General features: G+C 36.6%; 1 protein-coding gene across 8 annotated transcripts in view; it reads left to right on the forward strand.

Moving 5' to 3' along the window:
• LRBA (LPS responsive beige-like anchor protein) overlaps nucleotides 1-17,003 on the forward strand; it is a 757,794-nt gene that overhangs the window by 159,498 nt on the left and 581,293 nt on the right. For all 8 annotated transcript variants that reach the window (XM_070770117.1, XM_070770116.1, XM_070770115.1 and 5 more), the window contains exons 23-26: nucleotides 12,869-13,927; nucleotides 14,884-15,056; nucleotides 15,915-16,068; nucleotides 16,483-16,663. In XM_070770117.1, the coding sequence (XP_070626218.1) occupies nucleotides 12,869-13,927; nucleotides 14,884-15,056; nucleotides 15,915-16,068; nucleotides 16,483-16,663 (1,567 nt within the window). The remainder of the gene's footprint in view (nucleotides 1-12,868; nucleotides 13,928-14,883; nucleotides 15,057-15,914; nucleotides 16,069-16,482; nucleotides 16,664-17,003) is intronic.

Genomic DNA, 17,003 nt, shown 5'->3' on the forward strand with positions numbered 1-17,003 from the left:
GTCTTTGTCAGTACAAACAAAAATACAGTTGTACTGCTTTTAAATTTGTTGTTTCTGCTTCCCTGGCAGTTTTTATATAGGTGTGTTCAATTTTTTGTTATTTATTCTTTTGTGTTTTTTTGTAGTGGGCTTATTTTAAGCTTTCTGTGAACAGAATAGTAAGATTTACAAGTCAATTCCATTTGAAAATAATTTTTTAATTTGTCTGTGTAAAACACACAGTTGCCTTTTAAAACAGTGAATAAATAAAGCTTACCCTTACGTGTATGATAAAATTTTCCTTCTTTCTCATGATTCACAAAGCCTTTGTAGTTCAATACCTCCTTATGGTTGATATACTTACTTACTATTTTTATTGCTCATCACTCCCAGAAATGCTTTAATCTTGTTGCTTTACCGGATAACTCAGTATCTTGAATTTTCTTTCACCATCTTTCTTACACATCATTTCGTACACACATCTTCTTAAATTTCTTCTGCACGATGTCTCCCCTTGCTCTTAATCTTGCTCTTCTCTTTCTTGCAAATAAGTAATCATTAATGAGGGCCAAACTTAAATGTCAGCCCCTTCTTGGTACCTCCAGGTGTTTCTAGGCACAGTTGTGTGTTTTCCGTATACTGCCAGTAGTATCTAAATTTTACTCTGAATTACTTGAAATTTTTAAAGCATTCCCAGAGGGCACACAGAAGGCATGAACAAATAGAAAAATGTAATTCCTAGAATAGGAAGATTCAACATCATAAAGTTATAATAGCTTTTCTTTAGGTTTTAAAGAAATTTCTTTAGGTTGTTTTATAAAGCTAATGAAATCCCAAGGAAATGCCAATTAACCATTTTTCTTTTGGAGGGGAAAAAACAGAGGAAGGTAATTATTAAGGAACAGTAAAACAAAATAAACAAGTAAAAATATCCAGGAAGATTCTGTAAAAAGAGCAACTAGAAGGAACTAAGTCTACTGAGGACTAAGTTACATGACTAGGTGTCAGTAATTTAAAAGATGCATTATTGACACATGAAGAGATGGGCTGACCAGGGGATTAGAAGAGAAAGTCCAGAAATAAACAAAATTCCATATAAGTATTTAGTATATTGTACAGGATATGTCTCAAATCACCAGGCAAAATTTTAAACTATCCATGAATAATGTTGGGACAATAGAGGAAAAAAGTTGGAATATGATGAAATTTAACGTATGGATCAATTAAATGGACAGTGATGCAGATGGAGGGAGGAAGCATAAAAGTACAGAAGAAAAGACATAATTCTTCTGTAAACTTTTGTGTAAGAATTTTCTCAGTATGACTTAGATCTAGAACCATTAAAGAAAAAAGACTAATTTTTTTTAACTACATTAAAACATGCAAAATGCTTTGTGACCAAAAAACAAATAATACCATAGGCAAAGTCAGAAAGGCAGACGACAAATTGAGAAAAGTATTTAGGACCAGATCAAAGATAGCATTCCTTTTATATAAACTTCTCCTAGAAATAGAGAGGGAACAACAGCCTAATAGGAAGATGGACAAAAGACATGATCAAACAACCCATGGAAAACTGAGTAAAAAGTACTTTAGATTTATGAAAAGATTCTGAACCTATTCATTGTAAGGGACTGCAAAGTAAGAGAGTTCACCAGGGTATATTAAGTGACAAAAGAAAGTGTGAAACAGGGTGTGTAGTGGATATTAGTGAGTAAAACAGGTGGGCAAGTGAGCATTTGTATTTGTCTATATATGCACAAAAGTACTCTGGAAAGATACATAAGAAATTAATAACTGATTGCCTGACTTTTTGGGGAATTGTGCAGGTGAGGACCAGTGGTGGGAGGGAGATTTCTAGGCTGTCTACTCTTTTATATTGGAATCATGTGAATTGTAGAGGAGAAAGTCTTCCTTGACTCTCTTAAGATTCCTGACTGGACCTGAAAATTAACAGAGATTATCAAGAGAAAAGCATATGAGTTTATTTAATATATTTTACACCAAGTGGGTGTTTTCAAGAGGAGGTGAAGACCCAAAGAAACAGTGAAGTCTGAGCGTTTTTATATTAGATTTGACGAAGGGTGGAAAATCTTGGATAAACATGGGAGGGCAAAGTGTATAAGGACAGTGCACTGTGGGAAAACGGTCAGGGACTGTGCATTCGGATTCTTCTCGGCATCCCTCTGTTGTTGAGATGAGGGTGCGCTTTTTCCTTTGGGTTTTACCTACCTCTCACATAAGAAGCTTCAGGGACAAGGGAGTGATTGAGAGTCCTTATAACCTGCTTCAGGGGAGGATGAAGAGGGCAGCATCTTTCTTATACACACTGTTTCTGAAATTCCTTCATCTTAAAAAATAGTGTGCCGGTGTTCCATATTTTGGGATAGTGTGTTGTGAACTCCATTAAAATATACTACCTACTTAAAAAAAGTTTTGAGTGTATTACACGGTGAGTATATAGTGCTTATTACATACGTGACTTGTTTTCCTCACAGAATTGTTTCTCTTTGTTATTGAACATATAATGTTTTGGTAACTAATTCTTTTAGGTGGTTTTCTTAGAATGGGTTAGGCTTTATGCTTGATATCCCTCTAATCAGGTTGTTATTAGGGTAGCATTTAAACTCTTAGGTTTGACCAGAATATTTAGATTTTTAACCAGGATATTTTGCATAAAATAGATCAGTAAATATGTATAAACTTATCAGATCAGATCAGTCGCTCAGTCGTGTCCGACTTTTTGCGACCCCATGAATCGCAGCACGCCAGGCCTCCCTGTCCAACACCAACTCCCGGAGTTCACTGAGACTCACGTCCATCGAGTCAGTGATGCCATCCAGCCATCTCATCCTCTGTCGTCCCCTTCTCCTCCTGCCCCCAATCTCTCCCAGCATCAGAGTCTTTTCCAATGAGTCAACTCTTCGCATGAGGTGGCCAAAGTACTGGAGTTTCAGCTTTAGCATCATTCCTTCCAAAGAAATCCCAGGGCTGATCTCCTTCAGAATGGATTGGTTGGATCTCCTTGCAGTCCAAGGGAATCTCAAGAGTCTTCTCCAACATCACGTTCAAAAGCATCAATTCTTCGGCGCTCAGCCTTCTTCACAGTCCAACTGTCACATCCATACATGACCACAGGAAAAACCAAAGCCTTGACTAGATGGAACTTTGTTGGCAAAGTAATGTCTCTGCTTTTCAATATGCTATCTAGGTTGGTCATAACTTTCCTTCCAAGGAGTAAGCGTCTTTTAATTTCATGGCTGCAGTCACCATCTGCAGTGATTTTGGAGCCCAGAAAAATAAAGTGTGACACTGTTTCCACTGTTTCCCCATCTATTTCCCATGAAGTGATGGGACCAGATGCCATGATCTTCGTTTTCTGAATGTTGAGCTTTAAGCCAACTTTTTCACTCTCCACTTTCACTTTCATCAAGAGGCTTTTTAGTTCCTCTTCACTTTCTGCCATAAGGGTGGTGTCATCTGCATATCTGAGGTTATTGATAATTCTCCCGGCAATCTTGATTCCAGCTTGTGTTTCTTTCATCCAGCGTTTCTCATGATGTACTCTGCATATAAGTTAAATAAACAGGGTGACAATATACAGCCTTGATGTACTCCTTTTCCTATTTGGAACCAGTCTGTTGTTCCATGTCCAGTTCTAACTGTTGCTTCTTGACCTGCATACAGATTTCTCAAGAGGCAGGTCAGATGGTCTGGTATTCCCATCTCTTTCAGAATTTTCCACAGTTTATTGTGATCCACACAGTCAAAGGCTTTGGCATAGTCAGTAAAGCAGAAATAGATGTTTTTCTGGAACTCTCTTGCTTTTTCCATGATCCAGCGAATGTTGGCAATTTGATGTCTGATTCCTCTGCCTTTTCTAAAACCAGCTTGAACACGGTTCACATATTGCTGAAGCCTGGCTTGGAGAATTTTGAGCATTACTTTACTAGCGTGTGAGATGAGTGCAATTGTGCAATTGTGCATTTGAGCATTCTTTGGCATTGCCTTTCTTTGGGATTGGAATGAAAACCGACCTTTTCCAGTCCTGTGGCCACTGCTGAGTTTTCCAAATTTGCTGGCATATTGAATGCAGCACTTTCACAGCGTCATCTTTCAGGATTTGGAATAGCTCAACTGGAATTCCATCACCTCCACTGGCTTTGTTCGTAGTGATGCTTTCTAAGGCCCACTTGACTTCACATTCCAGGATGTCTGGCTCTAGGTCAGTGATCACACCATCGTGATTATCTGGGTCATGAAGATCTTTTTTGTACAGTTCTTCTGTGTATCTTGCCACCTCTGCTTAATATCTTCTGCTTCTGTTTGGTCCATACCATTTCTGTCCTTTATCGAGCCCATCTTTGCATGAAATGTTCCTTTGGTATCTCTGATTTTCTTGAAGAGATCTCTAGTCTTCCCCATTCTGTTGTTTTCCTCTATTTCTTTGCATTGATCACTGAAGCAGGCTTTCTTATGTCTTCTTGCTATAAGCTTATAAATACTTAAAATTTGCTTATAATTATTATGTCTTAATGCCATTATTGTTGTAAGCTGTTGCATCAGAGTCTCTATAAAAGATTTCCTGTTGTGTGGTTATGATCATTTTGAGCTATGCTTTCTAATATCCCATATGGGAAGATTCAGCTGTTTTTGAAGAAAAATGTGTCTTATTTATCAGCTATGGAAAGGTTGGTAACTTAAGAAGTTAACATATCATATACAGCTGTTATTCCAAAGGAAAATAACATCCAATAAAAAGGATGAATTTGCTTACAAAAGGAAAGCTAATTCCTAAACATTGTTAATGTTTAAAACAACCTAAATTTTATAGGTAAAATTTTTTAATACATAGGTTAGTAATGCTGATCTCTTAATATATTGCATTCATCTTTTATCTCCTAATTAGTAAATTTGAGTGTCTATTAAGTTGAAAGTAATGGCTAAAGAAACATTATAGTTATTAGCTCATGAGTATATTTCAGAGAAGAAGAGTCGGACATAACTGAGCGACTTCCCTTTCACATTTCACTTTCATGCGTTGGAGAAGGAAATGGCAACCCACTCCACTGTTTTTGCCTGGATCCCAGGGACAGGGGAGCCTGGTGGGCTGCCGTATGTGGGGTCACACAGAGTTGGACATGACTGAAGCGTCTTAGCAGCAGCAGCATGAGTGTCTTTAACTAGTAGCTTACAGTAGTGATTTCCAAACATGGCAAACAGCTATAGATTAGCTATCAAATGATTGGGAAGATTAATGACTAGTCTTTTAGTGAAGTAATTTAGAACAATATCTGGTAATTAATTAGGAATTATCAGTCACAAATACTTTTAGGAAAACAGTATCAAAAAAGATAACAACAGTGATAATTACTCAATTGCCATTTAGGTTTTCAACTACTGGAGTAAATTAAAAGGTTTAAAAATCAACTTCAAAAATTTAAAATGCGTTTCTAATATTCATATTTGCAAAAAAAAAGAATAAACAAATTGCTTTGCTTAGGGAAGATAAAGCACTGTTTTAGAACAGATTTGACTACAAATCTGTTTATCACAAAAGAAAATACATTCCTGTGGCACATTAAGTATACCTTTATGAAACTGTACTTTGTGTTGAATTGCAATGTGTATTATAGGAACCATCTCCTTGTGCTTGAAAATTTAATACTAAATGTTATTTGTTAACCTATCTTTTCAAATGGCCAGTTCAAAGTTTCTGTCCTCAGCATGAATACAGTTAGAATGTGAGAAAGAACTACATTACAGAGACATACGTATTGTGTTTTACCTTTAGAATGAACAGAATCTTAGCAAGTGATTGAAAGACAGTCAATGGAAGTTGTAACTTAAATGAATACTGTTCAGAGCAACATGAAAAGTCTCTCTTTAAGAGAGAGTTTGTGATAGCAAAAATACGTATCTTCTATTGGCCCTGAAGGGGACATGGGAATCCAAGAGGAATTCTTCAAGTTGTTTATGAACTTGCAAGGAACGTCGCTGCATAGAGCACTGCAGTGGGCTGCAGGTATTATGAAAGTTTTGTTTCCCTGTTACTACGGTGTTAGTAATCTTAATAAAAGCATTAACATAAAAGTGAATGATTTTTTTCAGGACTCTTTTTCATTTATTTTTTTCTATTAAGTTTTTATCCTATTATGCTGTATTTGCTGTGTGCTCAGTCACGTAATCATGTCTGACTCTTTGCAACCCCATGGCCTATAGCCCGCCAGGCTCCTCTTTCCATGGGATTCTCCAGGAAAGAGTACTGGAGCGGGTTGCCACTTCCTACTCCAGGGTATCTTCCTGACCCAGGGATTGAAAACCCATGTCTTGTGCCTCCTGCATTGTCAGGTGGATTCTTTACTACTGTGCCACCTGGGAAGTCCATTTGTATTCTATTACCAAAAAAAAAAAAAAAATATATATATATATATATATATATATAGTAGTTAGATGTGATCACATAGATCAGATATTAAGTTCTTGAAATGTCCATTAAATTCCTGTTGTATACCATTTTAAGATGATGACTAACATTCTTTGTAAAAATATATTGAACAAGTATAATCATAACAATTTGAAATTTTTCCATACTGTTTTAACATACCGAATGAGTTTTATTGTGGAAGTAATGTAGGTTCTAACTTTTTAGTCTCAAATCTGTTTTATTTATTCTTCAAAACGGTGCTGTTTAGTATAGGCACATACTTGTTTTGAAATGGATGGTGGTTTTTTACTGTTAAGTTTCTTTTGTAGCAGTTGAACTAGGGGATAGCAGTTCCTCCTCACCTTACGAGTGCAGCTGTTGGTCTTAACGTAGGGTGAAAATTTATCCTTACTATACAGTGTCTCAGTTTGTTAGTTGAGTTAAGCTGGCAAGTCAAACCACTAACATTTAATGCATTTTGTGTTGAAACTCAACATAAACATGCCATGAAAGGATTTTGCAAAAATACAAAAATACCCAGAATAGAGGGAAGAGGAGTGCGGTAAATAACAGTCAAGTTTAGAGTCTATGGATCAGCTGGGTAAGTTGTATTAATTTAGGTTTGGGGTAAGTAAGTCATAAGCTTAGTATGGGGAAGCCAAAAATCAACTTCATTTTCATTAAAAAAAAAAAAAAAAAAAGTCTCACATTTCTCAGAACTGGCTCCCTCAACTGTTTGAAGCTTAAGATTACCGCTTGTATGTGCTGTCGGACACGACTGAGCGACTTCACTTTCACTTTTCACTTTCATGCGTTGGAGAAGGAAATGGCAACCCACTCCAGTGTTCTTGCCTGGAGAATCCCAGGGACAGGGGAGCCTTGTGGGCTGCCGTCTCTGGGGTCGCACAGAGTCGGACACGACTGAAGCGACTTAGCAGCAGCAGTGCTGCAAGCAAAAACCATTAAAAAGATTAAGTAGAACTTTGATTTTGACATCTTGATACTTTCCCCTACTCTATGCTATTGGAAAACAACCCCAACCTATTCTTCGAGACTTTTAGGGAGGGTAACACAGAGGATCACCGGTCTTGTTTTATATTAGCAAATGGGAAGGGTGATTAAGAGACTATGTGTTGAATTCAAAGGTGACACTTCCATCCCCTGCGCCCCACGTGGTTCCTAAAATACAGACACCAGACCATTACCTTGCAGGCAGGACCCCGAGTGTGTGGCTTTGGGTTGTCTGTGTCCCTTCCTGTCCTAGGCCCCGCCCAGATCATTCTGTGGTAGAGGTAAAAGTTGATTACCCGCTGTACTTTGTAAAAAGTTAAAAAGCTTTTTAACCTCTTGGCCTTTAGCCCCGCCTTGTGTTAATCATGAGGAAAGAACCAAGTTATACAAGAAAGTTAAGGAAAGCATCTCACTCAGGAGATAGAAACAAAGCAGATAAAAGGCAGTTCAGAGAAAACAGATGATATAAAGAGAAGAAAGAAGATGGAAGAAAAGCAGCTAACATCCTCGGACAAATGAGGAGAGATTCTAAGACATGAAACCAGAACTGAATCCTATTCTGTTTGATGTTAATAATAGACAAAGAACCACCACAGCACCTATTGAAAATTAATGATAGTTGTAATAATGTTAAGCACATACATAGCTTATTTTGTATATTGTATCATTTTAAGCATTTTACATACAAAAACTCATTTAATCTTTCAATGAGTACATGCTAATAATGTGTTACTATTACTGTACTGTTAAGGAAGCAGTTAACAGTAAAACCTCTTGCCAGTGCAAAAATATCCTCTCCTTAAAATGCAGAGAAGAATTTGTTGTTGTTGTTGTTCAGTTGCTAAGTCATGTCTGACTCTTTGCAACTCCATGGACTGCAGCATGCCAGGCTTCCCTGTAGAAAAGAATGTAACGTTATTATTACTAAAAAAAAAAAGCATTACATTAGAATATGATGTGTGTATATCATACGCAATCCACCAAGGAGATTACAAAGGAAAAAATAAATTTCATTCTTTTATATGGCTGGATATAATCCATTACATACATTTTCTTATTTTTATTAAAAAAAATAAATTCTTATGTATTTTTGACAAACTGGAGGTTACGTCTTGGAGGCAAGCACATAGGCTTAAACTCTTACAGAGACAGGGCACCATCATGCTTGATGTGTTTGAAAGGAATGGCTCCAATGCCCTCAGGAAAGACATCCTAGGGATACAAAACTAGCAAGAGGCTTATTATCTTTTAAAAAGGTTTAAATACATCTCCAGGTACCAGAGAAAATATTTCCAACTTCAGGTTTTCTATAGGAAAAACCACAGGGGAGAGAGGAACTTTCCTTTCCCTTTTGACACCAGAGAAATTTAAAATATGAAGTTTGTATTTACCTTTCTTAGGAAAAATATGAGCAGCAGAAAAGTGAAGTGACTAATGCAGAGTCACATAAGAGTGAAAACGTGTGGAAAAGTGGAAAACGTGTTCAGTGGGTAGATGAGGCACTTTCCAGATAATAGAACCAAAAGACAAAGCAGATGGAAAATCGAGAAATGGTAAGAAGAGTAGGAGACCAATCAGTGCATTGTCAAAAAACAGAAATCCCGGGGAGTGAGAACGGGAGAGAGAGGGGACGGGGGTATAAACTAAGTTATTCAAGAAAAATTCTCAGAACCAAAGGATATTCATTAGTAGGTTGGAAGGGCCCAATGGGTATTTAGTACCATGGGTCAAAATAGATCCGTACCAAGAATTGTTGTGGGAATTGCAAAGCACTAGGAACAAAGAGAAGACTTTGTAAAATTTCATGAAAAAGAACAAAGTAAATAAAAATAAGTCATATGAAGGTTCACAAATCAGAAATACCTCTCAGACTTCCCAACAATAAACACAGAAAGAAGGAGACAATCAAGACATAACTTCCATATTCTGAAGGTAGATGTTTTCCACCCTGTGATTTTATCTGACCTTCAAGTGTGAAGGTAGAGGAAGTTTACCCTTCGGTCTTAAAAATTTCAAGTGGACAGTGGAGGATATACTGCACCCAAAGGGGAGACTAGAACCAAGAAGATACGGGATATAAGAAACAGGAGAGAGATGAAGGGATCTCCAGGATTCCAGCGAAGGGAGGTCCCAGGGTGGCGGCATTGTAGTAGCCTTGTGATAGTCCATCTCAACTGAAATAGTTTGACTTAAGATACAGTTATGGGGGAGCTGTTATTACTGAAATGCCAGGTGCCTTTGTAAGATCTTTTTAAAGCCTGAGGACAAATTTCCCACAGGAGATGGGCGCGTGTCCTTATGACTGCTTGTCTTGACAGTGTGGTGAATAGTTGCTGTTCTCTCTAGTCCTGCTCCCTGCATCACCTGAAGATTCTCACTTCACCCCTCAAACATGGGATCTGTTGTGCTCTGCTCTGAGAGTAGAATTGTAAGCTGAGAACTGGCAAATGTAAGAGTTTTTGTTGGACCTTATTTATGCTAACTACCCACTACCTGGCCCCCACTAGCCCTCAGAGATCTTTTATCCTTTGTATTTCCCGGTGTTTCCTAACGACCTTGCCTGTAGACATAAATGGTCTTCTGTATCCTCTTAGAGAAGCTGGAACCTGCTCGGTACACAGGTCCTGTGTAGTTTTCTTCTCCGGGAGCCTTTAGTTAACTCTGGGAATGTTGGTCTTTCTTTTAGTTGGCTAGGTTTATGCTCTACTTAGTATCTCAAACTAAACATTCTAGGTATGTTTACTATATAGGTAGTAAACTATTAAAGTAGGAAACAATGAATAGAAATACAAGGATGGTGATTTCCTCTTGTTGGGAGTTGGTGAGGTTCAGAGTACAATTGAGGATGGGTGCATAGTAGAATTGCGAGGTATGTTCTGTTCCTTGCCATGGGTATAAAAATTGCGTGGGGCTAAAAAATTGCTCTTTAACCGTACATGTAGATTGTATATATTTATACTTATTGATACATTTTATAATAAAAATTTTTAAAATCCTCAATTTGAGTAAAGTCAAACCCATGATTATTCAAAACTGAACTCATTCTATAATACTGTTGTGTTACACATGATTATGTATTAATATGTCATGACAGACATTATAGCATGTATAGCAGAATACAATTCAAAGTCTGGTACATAGTTTATGGTTCTCTGCAACCATAAAGCACTGGCTCCATCTCTTACCTCATCGTCTGCAGTCCTCTGGTGGTTTCTTGTTCCTGAAACATACCAAACTTACTTTGGCTCCAAGGCCTTTGCATTTGTTCTTCCTTCAGCCTGAAACTTTTTCGATATTCGTGTAACTTCCTTTCTCACTTTCTGTGTTCAAACATCTCCAGAGACCTTGCCCAGTTTCCCTAGTAAAGCATACCTCCCACCTAGATTTTCTTCTTCAGTTATTCTGCACCCCCCAGCTTTTTTCTTAAAATTGTCTTACTATTACTTGACATTATCTTGTATGTTTGTGTGTTTATTTTTCACCTATTCCAGTAAACATAGGCACCATGAACATTGTATTGTTCACCACACAGTGTCTGGCGTGCTGTAGATAATTCAGTAAATTTTTCTCGGATGAATAAATGAGGAATTCATCAATTAAAGAACTTAGTTCAAAGATGATATCAGCCTTCTGGGCATTGAAGAAATTGATATTTTTTTAATGTTATTATGCCATTTGACTCTTTAGTGTTGAATATAAGCATTTCATTTTGAAATACTCAAAAAAGTTCCCCACATATTCAAAATTGGAAAATATTTATTTCCTAAACATTTTATTTTTAGGTATACCACATTATGGGGAGACCTAGGTTTGATCCCTCAGTTGGGAAGATTCCCTGAAGGAGGGCATGGTAACCCACTCCAGTATTCCTTCCTGGAGAATCCCATGGACAGAGGAACCTGATGGGCTACAGTCCGTGGGGGTCGCAAAGAGTCGGATATGACTGACAACTAACACTTTCACTATACTCCATTATGGCAAGACTGTACTGTACTTGTCATACGTAAAGGCCAGTTAACAGCTATAGAAGGAACTGTGTACATTGTGCATTATTTATAGTTTTGTTTGTATTATATCTGCCTGCATACATACTTGCATTCACAGGCCTTCAGAAAGGCCTGTGAATCTTTGGGCATGAAAAATCATCTTTTCTTCTTTTTTATCTACCATCATCCTCCCGTACTAGGGCTCAATAAAGGTTTGTTGACTACAAGGTTCAATTTACTATGCTTATTATAATAATATAGGTTACATAAACACTTTTAGCATTGATAAACTCTAATTATGCCTATACCTTCTGCATGTATTATATTTACTTTTTTGGGTGATGTTCACATTGAAACGTGCTAGTGACAGTCACATAACGGTGGCTGTGAAAGTGAAGTTGCTTAGTCGTGTCCGACTCTTTGCGACTGCATGGACTGTAGCCTACCAAACTTCTCCGTCCATGGGATTTTCCAGGCAAGAGTACTGGAGTGGGTTGCTGTTTCCTTCTCCAGGGGATCTTCCCGACCCAGGGATCGAACCCAGGTCTCCTGCATTGTGGGCAGAAGCTTTACCCTCTGAGCAACCAGGGAAGATTCCAGTGGTGGCTATAATGTAATAATATGTGATGAAATAACATCATAAACCTTTGACATTAAAATCACAGCGCTCTCTTTTATACTTAAACCTTGAAATTTTTCCATTTAGTTGGGCAAAATGCTAATAAGCATGATATGGGTATGTTCACAGGGTTGAGTATATAGTAATCTCTTATAACAGGTCTACAAGTGGATGGATGAATTGCATGGGTGAATTAACTGGAACTTTCAGACCATTTGTGATCAGTTCAGCTTCGAAAACTATGTTTGACCTTTGGGGAATGGTTGGATCTTTTTATTTCATTGCTAAAAATTTATATTCTTTACCTTAGTATGAAGTTGTTTTCATAGCTAAATAAATGGAGAGAGAGCTATAATATATAATATATATAATATTTAAGTATATAATTTGCATCATATATGAAGTGAACATAACTGATGTTTTTGATCTCTGCTGAGAATAAATCATGGGAAAATGTGTTTTCATTGCTTCTTAAACAATATATTACATAGTGCACAGAGCACTTTCCAGTGGTTCATACTTAGATCCTGGTACAAGTTATACAGGTTAGTAGAATAATGTACTGTTTTCCTATACATATGTCTTAAAAATATAATCTAAATAACTGTGTTCTTGTTATTGATTGATGCCATGCTACCTGTTAGCATTGATTAGCTGTAATTTTTTTGATGATTTAGATTTTTGTGGTTGTTACCTTTTATTTATCATTTGATATTATAGGAAAATTATCTCTTGCATCATATAAACCATGTGTTGGAAAAATTGAACATTTAAATTTTATGTTTTGTTTGCTCTGTTCATTTATTTTTTGTGTGTATTTTGACTCCTTGTATATTTTTCCTCTAGGTCACTTTTGAAATACACAAAGAAAACCTTGCCAGTATATTAAGGGAACACCAGGGAAAAGTTGATGAAGAAACAGGGCATTGTTCTTCAAGTCCAGTTCAAGCAGTCTCTGGCATTAGCAGGGAGGTTAATGTTTCTGTAGGATCCCAACAATCAGATACAAAGGATTCTCCTGTGTCTTCTGATATCACTAGAAATAGTGATGAAAAGTCAAGTATTGGACAGACAAGTTCAGTAGAATCTGCATCCAACACTGAACTGCAAATTCCTGCTACATCTAATGAAGAAAGGACAACTGGGCCAGAAAATGAGGAGTTACTGGATGAAGTCCCTTTAGAAGAAACACTGATAAATGAAACAGTTAATGCAGATAATTTAGAAGGATCTTCTGACATAACAGAAGCTGCAACCATTTCCTCTGATTCTTTCACAACCGGCAAAGATACAGTGACTGTCAATGAAGTAACTGCTTCCATCAGTTCTCCTTCAGAAGAAGATGCTTCAGAGGTGCCAGAATTATTAGATAAGTCTATAGTAGAGGAAGAAGATGATGATGATTATGTAGAACTGAAGGTAGAATGTAGTCCTATTGAGGAAGCCAGTCTCCCCACAGAGCCCCAAGACAATAGTTTGTCTCCAGGTGCTTCTGAAGCCAGTGAGAGAGTGGATGTGTTTAGTAATGTCCATAAATTAATATTTCAAGAGGAAGAGGCTGTAAATAAGAAACAGACTGACAGTGAAACTCAAGATCCTGAAGATTCTGGAATCTTGCCTATGACAGCACCAGGGGCTTCAGCTACCCCAGCAGATGTGACTGCCTCCCACGCAGCTGTACATCCGGACATTGCTCATACGCTGGAGGAACGGGAGAAGACTAACTCCACTGGAGAAACCAAACTAAATAGTGATTCTCATGGGAATATCTTTGAGTCTCCTACTACTTCTGAGCATAAGATTGCTAAGTTGGATGTTTCCAGTGTTGCCACAGATACTGAGAGACTGGAATTGAAAGCCAATACAAACATGGAAGTGTCCCAGCCTCCTCAACCTGCGCTTGAGGTGATTATATTTATTATTTCCTTGAACTGTATTTGCATTGAGTTGAAATAGAACAAGTGCATGTACTTACATTTTATTTTGTTTTAAAGTTGGTTGATAAACTGTTTGCGATTACATAAATGCGGTGAATATGAAGATTTTATTTCTTATCTTTAGCAGGGTTTGATTTTTAGTGTAAGTTTGTTAAATGGCAGCTTTTATTGTTAGTTTCACTACAGTATCATTAAAAGTTACTACTTTCAGGTTTCACTGTTAGCCTATTTTTAGCTTTTATAAAGCAAACATTGGAAATACTTTCCTTTTACCCTTTATTTGATGACCCCAGTCGTAGTTACGACATTAGTTTCTCTGCTACCTTCCTGCAGAACACCTGCTTTGTATAATTTTATGTACAAAATATGCAGTTTAAAATTGTTCCATGAGGTCTGTTTGTGAGCGGCAGGAGCCTTTGTGAGATTTAGAGGCATAGCTTTCTTCTTGACCAGTATCTCAGAGGGATCCATGAACCACTGAGATTCCATGTTGTCATTTCCCACTTGATTCAACTCTTACTGCTCTCCTTCTTCCTTTTTTATTGGTTTGGTCTTCATTCTTTTGTCTTTATTTTTGTTTTTTCTTAATTCTAGCTAATTTATAATCTAGATGCAGCCTTTCTTTTATGTCAATACTGAAAATCCAAAACTTCTTGATTCATGTATAAAATGCTGTATTAACTGGTGATAACACTAACATGGTTCCAGGCCAGTTACTGCTGAATTGTGCTGGTTTAGCATTTTTTGTAACTTTGCTTTAAATGTATCATTGTTATTCTTCATTAATAATTTTTCTCTGATTTGGTTTCTTAGTGTCTTGAAATGTGAGTATTTGTTAGATGAATTGCATAGACTGTATTAGATGTTAATGCCTTCTTTTGCAGTTGAACTTACTTTATTACTCTTTTTAACTTTCTCTATTAGATGTCAAGGCAACAGGAGCAGCCCGGGCAAGGAACAGCCGACACAGTTAATGGACAAAGGAGGGATTCCAGGTCTATGTTCCGTATTCCTGAGTTCAGATGGTCTCAAATGCATCAGCGTTTGCTCACTGACCTATTATTTTCAATAGAAACAGACATACAGATGTGGAGAAGGTTTGTCCATTTATTTATTATAGAAGATGTATATAAATTTTAGTCTTTGTTTTCAAAGAAATTTATTTAGTTAACATTCTGTAGTTAACTGTAGTCATTTGGTTCAAAAGTAGGATATAAATTATTTCTATGGTAGGGTTTTATTGAATTAATGTTTATTCTCTTACAAAAGTGAGGTATTGTATTAGAGTACAAAAACTTGAAAATCAGAGATTTTTTCTTTCAAAATATTTGCTGATGATTTTCTGTGACATATTTTATATCATATAATTTGCCTGAATGTAGGTCTACCAAATGCATTTATTTCTAGAAGAAGTAAAAAAATAGGATTTAGATAAAATATCTAATTTTCCAATGTGTTTTTACTATAAAAAGTCTGTGTATTTTAGATTATCCTCCATTGTGTGATTTATGATTTTTAAAAGTGCCTAATTTGTTTATTGTTAGTTGTATTCTACTCTTACTCTGTTTAAAAACATTCCATGGCATTATCTAAGAAAATGTTACTAGAAAATTCATTTTTAATAGCACATGTAGCCCCATTTACCTCTTAGTTTTTGTTGCTTCAAATTTTGCTCCTAATTTAGGGTAATTTAGTTCAACTTTTATATTAAGTGTGAGATCAATAGTATTTATTGTTCAGAACTGAAAAACAGCACAGATAGTAACCATTGATATGGAATGGTCTACATATTCTGAGGAAGTATACACCCCCCAAAATGCCTGCTGCATCATTATATTTCCTCAGCTTTCAAGATGAGGCAAAAAAAGCACCCCCTTATCCTCCCTTCCCTCAAGTAGGCAAATGTGATTTCCTTTCTTTAGCATTATGAGTAAACATCATTTATCTTTGGACAGCCATTCAACAAAGACAGTTATGGACTTCGTGAATAGCAGTGATAATGTCATCTTTGTACACAACACAATTCATCTCATCTCTCAAGTGATGGACAATATGGTCATGGCTTGTGGGGGTATACTGCCATTGCTTTCAGCTGCTACATCGGCTACAGTAAGGACTTTACTATGTAGAATTGGTGTGAAAACATGATTTGTATGTTCATATTGATTAAAACTTAAATTTGGTGGTTACTGTACATCATAGGTTCTGTAATTCAAAAACAGCAGAATCTGTTATAATTACTTGAAAGGACCTCAGACTCTATCCCAGGAATGATGGCACTAAAGAATGGTTAATTATCAGGGATGAATTAGTTAGTGAGGAATATGACCGACAGTGTTTCACCTGTATGTGTGCTTTTTTTTTTTTTTTTTTTTTTAGAGGAAATGATAAGGAAATTCCTCTGTTGAACTAGATTTATAAAAGCCAAACTTTTTATAAAATTTAGAAATTTGGGAAATGTATCTCATAAAATTGGATTTTTATCAGAATATATATATAAATGTCAAAATTTATTCCTTACAGCATGAGCTGGAGAATATTGAACCTACTCAAGGGCTTTCAATAGAAGCCTCAGTGACATTTTTACAGAGATTAATTAGCCTTGTGGATGTACTTATATTTGCAAGTTCTCTTGGCTTCACTGAAATTGAAGCTGAAAAAAATATGTCATCTGGAGGAATTTTGCGTCAGAGTCTCCGACTAGGTGAGCTGTTAAACCCCATTACTTAGGAATTTACTTAAATTTTCATTAATACAGACATATTAAGTTGAATATTTTCTTTCCCCTGTTGGTGGGAAAATATGTGCTAGGCAATTTGTCTTATGATACTTTTTACTTTCCAAAGAGTAAAGGACTGTGTATGCATTGGCTATAGTAGTACTTATAAGGGTGGATCGAGGAGGAGGATATGTTTTGAAAATTCTACAAAGTTGATTCTGGTCAGCATTACTCCCTGCAACCCCCAGTCGCCTTTTGCTTTGAAGTAGTGCTTCTCAAATTTTGATGTGATTTGTACACATGGATCACCAGACGATATTGTTAA

Source organism: Bos indicus, chromosome 17, assembly GCF_029378745.1.
Source record: "Bos indicus isolate NIAB-ARS_2022 breed Sahiwal x Tharparkar chromosome 17, NIAB-ARS_B.indTharparkar_mat_pri_1.0, whole genome shotgun sequence".
Lineage (NCBI taxonomy): Eukaryota > Metazoa > Chordata > Mammalia > Artiodactyla > Bovidae > Bos > Bos indicus.